Source organism: Carcharhinus amblyrhynchos, chromosome 7, assembly GCF_965287045.1.
Source record: "Carcharhinus amblyrhynchos chromosome 7, sCarAmb.v2.hapA, whole genome shotgun sequence".
Classification (NCBI taxonomy): Eukaryota; Metazoa; Chordata; class Chondrichthyes; order Carcharhiniformes; family Carcharhinidae; genus Carcharhinus; species Carcharhinus amblyrhynchos.
In genome coordinates this window covers 111,373,906-111,382,071 of record NC_137330.1, presented here as the reverse complement: position 1 = coordinate 111,382,071, position 8,166 = coordinate 111,373,906, and the positions used below count along the sequence as shown (strand labels likewise).

The 8,166-nt window shown below is 47.5% G+C and overlaps 1 protein-coding gene across 1 annotated transcript; it reads right to left on the bottom strand.

The window, feature by feature from the left end:
- Positions 1-658: 658 nt before the first annotated feature.
- Positions 659-6,748, bottom strand: cyp1b1 (cytochrome P450, family 1, subfamily B, polypeptide 1). The gene has a single exon (XM_080192955.1). It carries the CDS (start codon positions 6,734-6,736, stop codon positions 5,048-5,050), a length of 1,689 nt encoding a protein of 562 aa, XP_080049081.1. The 5' UTR covers positions 6,737-6,748; the 3' UTR covers positions 659-5,047.
- Positions 6,749-8,166: the final 1,418 nt, after the last annotated feature.

The window sequence follows — 8,166 nt, the reverse complement described above, 5'->3', positions numbered from 1 at the left end:
GGGATTAAGGGTTAGGGGGAGAGGGTGGGAAAGTGGAACTGAGCCACGACAGATCAGCCATGATCTTATTGAATGGCAGGGCAGGCTCGAAGGGCTAAATGGCCTACTCCTGCTATTTCTTATGTTTCTTATGCATGGAGGTGAGGGGATATTTCTTCATCCAAAGACTGGTGAGCCTGTGGAATTCATTACCACAAGAAGTAGTTGATGCCAAAACATTGAATGTATTCAAGAGGCAGCTGCTATAGCACTTGGGGCGAATGGGATCAAAGATTATGGGGAAAAAGCAGGATTAGGCTATTGAGTTGGATGGTCAGCCATGATCGTAATGAATGGTGGAACAGGCTTGAATATCCAAATGGCCTCCCCTTGCTCCTATCTTCAATATTTCTATCATTACTTGCACAACATGCCCTAACTCTGAGCACACATGGGTTTTCCTTTTCATTCCATTGTTATGGAATCCATCACCACTTTTTAAATGAAATTTTGCATCTATTAAACCATTCAGCAGATCATCAGTATGTTTAGTAAATTATTTCAGTGATGGTGTGAGAGAATGTGAGGTGAATGGAGCAGATACTATAATTTATCCATTTGAAAGCAGTAATTAACATCAATCTCATTTAAATCATAGAACAGTTGAACCATATTTTGATTAGAGCACTTTTTAATACCTAGCGAGCAAACACAAACTACTGAACAGATTTAAGTATGGCTTGTTGACTACGTCAATACACAACATGCTCGATGTGCTATATTTCTGCTTTTTAATTTACAACTCACTGCTATGGTATACTTTATGGGATTATTATGTGTATTCAAATACAGAATGGTTAAGGTTAATGTTAGGAAGCAGTCACTTCATAAAATTCTATATCTTTGACAGCTTTTTCAAAATGACTGATTACTGTAAATATATTATACATTTCATTGATATATATACAAATTTAAAATATATGGTCGAAGCTCAAAAATGCAGATGTGCATGTTAAATTATGGGACATTGAACTTAGAGGAAATAAAAAGAAATTGTAGCAGCCATCTAAATGTTTTAAAGCTTATGAGACAATATAAAAATACAAATCTTAAATATGATTTATCACATGTATCTCATATTATTACAACCATACAAATGTATAAATATACAATAATATTTCCTATTTTGGAGGACAGATCAATCACATTTAAAATGAGTAAGAAGAAAGGAATGTCATATAATACACTGATCTACCATATCTGATCTAACAAATATATACATAAAAAAAACAGTATTTGACAGCAGTTCACAGATATAGGCTAAGTCTGGAAATTCCACATAGGCAGCAATCACCTGAGATATTGTATGGGTTTAGGGAAATAATGATACTTAATTACAGGGCACAGTAGTCAGAGATTGGGCAATGGTTATGTACAGTAGTGGAATAAAAGGTTGTCAAAGGATCATATGCCAAGGATTTGTTTTAAAAGAAATGCAGTCCTTGACCTTCTCACGTTACACAATGCTTTTAAAAATACATGCACCTCCTCCACAAAATACACAACAAAGTCACCTCCAGCTTGCCAAAGACAAACTATCATATCTTTGCAAGTAACAACTCTATTGTCAGTGTTAGGATAGTTTTAATGTGCAGACGTGGCCACATTAACTCACCTGAATTTGTCACTGCAACAGGCAGTGTGTGGCTATTATCTGCCAATCTATTTGACTTCTAATATTGCCAATGCAATGCATCAAATTAAAAAATGTGCATATTAATTCAATCCCAGTGTAATTCTGATTGATTGTCCTAAGATCCTTAGCAATGTTCCCTAAATTTACTGAATATAACTGAAAACATTGTTAAAGATTGCATCAGAAAATGAATTTTTGAAATCACTGATTCTTTCACTGCTGGTGATTTGATTTCAAAATTCAATCAATGGCAGGGTGATTTCTGCTGGAGAAACTTAAATAATGTAGATATTCTGCATAGTGAAAATATCTTATGCATTTTTGCATCATTTTATATCATTTTGCAAAATTCCCACAGGATTTACATAATCAGTTGACCTTTGTATTTTGTTGTATGTTGTGGGCTGCTGTAACAATGAAGTTGCACTGTGAGATATCAATACTTCAGTTGGAAGCCATTATTTAGATTGCCTGATTTAAGTACTCCTATCCAAAATAAACCAGCTACATCTGGTCAAATGTGGCCCTGTGCAGGATTGAGATAAGGACGTAGAAAAATTACTTTCATGACGAGCAAGTTTTATGTGGAAATTTTAATTTTCAACAATTGTATCAGTGTGATGGATGATTGGTCCCACCTCACACAGTTAGACACCAAGAATGGGAACATTAACATATGGGAAGCACTTTATCTCTGCTGCACTGAAATCCACTAATATTTGAGGCTTAAATTTAGGTCCAGTTTTTTGGAGCGAGCCCAGTTTTCTCAGAAGCAAAACAATAAGCAGTGAATCATTCATTTAACCAGGTGATGCATTTACAAAGAAGATGCACGGAAGTAGTCAAAGTACACCACAAACAGTAACATATCTCCCTTGTTCTTTCTCAAAAGAGGATTTGTTTAGTTTTACCGAATGGACTGTACCCAATACAAATATAGAAATGTTGAATGGGAATACGCCAATTGTTCATTTTCGACTGAGAACGGCTAACAGTACAGGGTGGATATCAAACATCAAAACAAAATACTGTGGGCGCTGTAATCTGAAACAAATTCAGAAAATATTGGAAAATTCCAGAGGGTCTGAAAGCACCTGTGGGGAGAGAATAGAACTAACGTTTCGCGTTTGGATGACCCTTCGACCAAGCTCCAGATATCAAGCAGTCGGCTTCTGTAATGGTCAGTTTTATACAAGGCTGTTCGCAGTTAGGTATTTTTTTAAAAATACAATGACTTTTTTTTTGTTCTGTAACAGACGGCAGTTCTGGTAGCCATCAAGAGCTTGATCCTGCCAAATATTGTCATTGTATTGATTTTTAATAGGCTTGTTCCGGCACGGAATGAGCCGTCTGCACCAGCCCTCCGTATTAAGTGCCCCCGCTCATAATGATTTGTATGGAGATTCCTTCAACACATAAAGGCATAATTGTTGAACGTTTCCACTGTAGTTATGTTAATTCTTGTAATTTTGCCTTTATCAGCAGCCTGGTCACTTACTGCATGTCTGATCCACTTTACCTATTCACGCTTTATTCGGATCTTCCAGCTGTGTTACTGCTGTATTCAGCTCTACCTTATAATATAATGCGATATTACCGGGAAGTCATTGACTTAAAACTGTCTCTGAATCTGCACTCACTGGATTCTACCTGGAGAAACACTGCGAAAATATCTATTAGTAAACTCCTGAGAACGTTGGGCTATCGGCTTCCATCTGTGAACGCTGACAGCCCGTTTTACAGAGTGATCGGCGGGGAGTGGGGGGGGGTTGATTTCCGTTGCGTGCAATAGCATCGCCGCAAAAGCTGTTGCAGCGAGATTAAGGTGCAGGCAAAGCATTTAACTGGACCTGAATTATTGATTTGGGGGCTAGCGATCTGCATGAACTGTGAAACAGCCTCGCTTTTCATACGGGGCTGTCGGAGTTACACAGCTTGCAATGCTGGACAAGATTCAATCCTTCCCATTTCCGATTGCCTGTCCTACAGCAACACTGCGCGGTCCCTATTCAATTTGCCCATGGATTTAGCATTCACACAGCACCAGTTCGAGGGAACGGCAAAATATTTCAGGTACCATACCAAAACCTTTTTGTTTTGATGGTGCAGCGCCAGACAAGCGGGGGAAATCTGATCAGAGTGAAGTGGCGGCGTGACGAGTTTTCGTCTGTTCCTGTATCTCCAATCCTGTATATCCCCTTCAGTTAGAAACAAATCCTGGCTCTACCTGAAGCACTAAGGAGCCCAGGATATAGCCAGTGGCTGTAGTTTCAGGAACTGTTCTGTCCCCACTTGGCAGCTAGCTAGGAAAGGGAGTGGGGGCAAGGGGTGAAGAACTGGGCTTGGGTTTGTTGCGGGGTGGGGTGGAGGCTACCGGACAGTGCGGATCACTCACCAGAAATAAAGACTGAGAACTGTCGGGCTGCACTGACTTTCAAATCATCACATTATTGAAAATGCGGAAGCGAGGATGTGGACGGTAGAGAAAGTATTGAAAGTGTTTGCAAATAGTTCTAAACGGTGAATTACTATCAGAGTAGCGCTGACTGTTTTGCTATGGAAACCTCAGCAGAAGCTGCCTTCCACCCCCCATCCGCCGCACATCAACATCAACTTTATTTTCAAACTACTAAACAGTCAAAGGAACACCTAACGTTAGTAAAGTTCTGACATAGGAAAACGAACCTGGGGGTGAAAGAGTTGATACGTGCAAACATATCCTTTTAAACATAAACTCTTAAAAAGATACTCGTCTTACTTCGAGTCTATGTAACAGGTCAATTTGTAAAAAACATTCCCCGTTTAGTCTCCCTCCAAAGACGGGAACGTTTCTACGTACGTTTCAAAGAGTACCAGGTTTCACTCAAACATTGTGCCGTCCGGTTAGTTCTCTGCATGTGGAGATACCGGCGTTGGACTGGGGTAAACACTGTAAGAAGTCTCACAACACTAGGTTAAAGTCAATAACCTGGTGTTGTGAGACTTCTTACTGTGTTGGCTGCAGTCAGATACAAAAGTCTGAAGTCACTTACCAACCGACTCAAGAACATCTTCTTCCCTGCTGCCATCGGACTTTTGAATGGACCAACCTCGTATTAAGTTGACCTTCGTCTACGCCCTAGCAATGACTGTAACATTACATTTTGCACTCTCTCCTTTTCTATAAACGGTATGCTTTTTACTGTATATTAATACATGTGACAATAATGAATCAAATTAAATCAATCTCTGGCACATTGACCATTCGATACAACCAGGTTAAAATGAACAACAAGCATTAACGCGGCGCCAAGACTTGTTTGGAATTAATTTTAACAACAAATGTAAACTCTTGGGAATGTGGTTGTTGACCCTGGGAAGAAGTGGCAGCAGTTACTGGTGGTCCTCTTGCTGGATCCTCTGCACGGCCGACTGCAGAGGCTCCATGGAGTCCCGCAGGCTCACATTGATGGTGAAGGTCTTGGGTTTGAGGGAGAGGCCGTAGGTGAAGTCCAGGCTCAGCCGCTCGTTGGGGTTGGCGGTCAGGTTGCACTGGTGCAGCAGCAGGGAGACGGACAGGAAGAGCTGCATCCTGGCCAGCTGGTCGCCGATGCACCTCCGCCGGCCCACCGAGAAGATCATGACCCGGCTGGCCAGGTCCTTGTCGAAGCTGCCGTCGGCGCCCAGGAAGCGGCCGGGGTCGAAGAGCTCGGGCCGGCGCCACTTGCGCGGGTCGTGGTTGACCGACCACTGGTTGACGAAGACCACGGTGCCCTTGTCGATGCGGTAGCCGTTGAGGCGGGTGTCGCGGGTGGTGGCGTGCGGGATGGTGAGCGACACGAAGCTGCTGAAGCGCAGCGCCTCGTGCAGGAAGGCGCGCAGGTAGGGCATGCGGGCCTGGTCCTCCATGCGGGGGATCCGCCGGCGGCCCACCACCCTGTCCAGCTCCTCCTGCACCTTGCGCTGCACCTCGGGCCACCAGACCAGGTAGAGGGTCATCCAGAGCAGGGCGGTGGACAGCGTGTCCTGGCTGGCGCCGAAGATGTCGCTGACGGTGGAGTCCACGTACTCGGGGCCGAGGCGGAGGCCGGGGGGGCCGGCGGCGGGTCCGGGGGCGGCGGGCTGGTCACCGTCACCGTGCTCGATGGTGCGGATGAAGGCGTCCATCATGTCGCGGACCCGCTCCCGCCGGAAGAGGCGGCGGTGCTGGCGGCCCTTGTCGCTGACGAAGCGGTAGAAGTCGCGGTTGAGGCGCTGGAAGTCGCGGTAGAGGCTGCGCACCGGGTTGGGGAAGTACTGGAGCCAGGGCATCAGGTCCACCAGGCTGCCGGCGCCCACCGTCTGCCCGAAGCGCTCGTTCTTGTCCAGCAGCGAGCGGAACTCCAGGTCGTCGTGGCTGTAGCGCTTGCCGAAGCAGACGGCGCTCATCACGTTGGCCACCGCCACCACCAGGCCCAGCAGCGGGTCGAAGTAGGCGCCGCCCCGGCTGCGGCCCAGGAAGAGGCCGATCAGCTGCTCCATCTCGCACACCACATGCTGCTCGAAGGCCCGCCGGCTGCCCGCGCCGCTGCTGGAGAAGGCCCGCACCGTCGAGTGCGCCACCTTGCGGTGCAGCCGCCAGAGCTCGCCGTGGCTGCGGAAGGCCAGGCTGCGGCCCCCCGACACCACCCCGAAGGAGGCGAAGTCCGGCCGCCCCGAGAAGTCGCCCCCCTTGCGCACCAGCGCCTGGCGGATGGCCTCCTCCCCGTTCAGCACCACCACCGTGCGGCCGCCCAGCTTCAGGCGGAACACGCTGCCGTACTTCTGCGCCATCCGCCAGAAGGCCAGGTGCGGCACCCGGCCCACCTGCGCCGCGTTGCCGATCAGCGGCCAGGGGAAGGGGCCGGGGGGCAGGCTCCCCCGCCGCCGCCCCCCCTTCTCCTCCAGCTGCTGCTGCAGCCAGCGCCAGCCGTGCAGCGCCAGCAGCAGGGACAGGGCGGCGGCCAGCAGCAGCTGGAGGGGCGGAGTGGCCAGCAGCCCCCTCTCCATCACCACCTCCCTCCCCAGCGCCCGTCCCAAAGTACAAGTCTTATTGGAAATCATCAGTTCCCCCCCCCCACCCCCCGCTCCCGCTCCCGCTCCCCTGAGTCTCTGTGTGAATAAAACCCCGTCCCAGGAGCAGAGAGTGAGAGACAGGTTACCCCCCCCACCCCCTACCCAGGGCAGCTGGGCTGGTCAGTGCTGGGGCAATAATAAATCTCTCCTTTTATATAGTCCAGTTGGAAGACGGGTTCTTGCAGAAGGAAACCAATTCTGTGCAGTTGGATACCAGGGAGGGCATAACATGGACAGAGACCAAAAACCTCAGCGACAATTCACCTGAGCTTCTCCCGGGGATTGCTGTCACCTTAATGCACCCAGAGTCAGAGACTGTCCTTCCGCAGAATTCTTTCAAATGTCAATATTAAGTCTCAGTGAATAAAAGTTTAAGCTCTTTTTCCCCCTCTATTCAAGAAACGACTCCAATCCATTTAGACCGAGACATCTCACTTTCCTGGTGTTCTCATGGCTGGTTATGTGGGACACACGCTCTCTCTCACACACAGGGTGGGGTGGATGGGGGACTTGGGTTGGGGGGGCTGCTGCTGAGACCCTTCCCTCCGGGGAAAGCAGCAACATCAGCCGGTGCTGCAAACCGCGCGACTCCCGCTCCCCAAGTCTGCTGCCGTCGCCTCCTGGATTGGTGCGGAGCAGAAGCAAGTGCGGCGATCCCTGCGACTGGGGGCTATTTAAATGCAATCTCGCCCAGAACAATGTGATAACCTGACACCCGAGGAGGATTTTGAATGGGCGAACGGCAGAGAGATTGCAGACCGTTTCCGTTCCGAATCTCCCCGCCCTCCCCTTGCGCCCGCCTGTTTGCTCTTGGCTGCTGAGATTACTTTGTGCATTGGACATGAAAGGTCCAACCGCAATGTTTATCTCCAAGTAGCGGGTTAGAAATGCAGATTAATAAATGCAGTTTAATCCAGTAACCTTAAACCTCGCAGGTTTTGTTTAAATGCCTTTCTTGGCTGAGTTAGTAAGAAGAGAAAATACTCGGAAACACGCAATGGGTCAGGCAACATCTGAGGCGGGAGAAGAGGTTTATGTTTCAGATCGATGCCCTTTTGCCAAGAACTCTCGCACTTTCCGCTTTTAGTCCAATTTCCAGCATTGGATTCGCTTCCTGATTCACTGTTAGTCTCTAGTAATAACATTCCAGATCTTCCTTTGAGGGGGTACATTTATATAATTGTATACAAATGTACATTTATATAAATTTACACAAATATACATTTATATAAATAGCGAGGATGCAGCAATGACTGAGATCTCCCCCCGGTTCCTCCACCCGCTGGAGAGTCACTCCCGTCCTTTTAAACCCAACATTTCAGCCCCACAGCTCTTTTTGACTGAATTACTGGCATCTCCGCGTCTCCTTCCACTCCCGAGGTCAGTTTCGGATATTATAGATTAGTGATATGTCATCC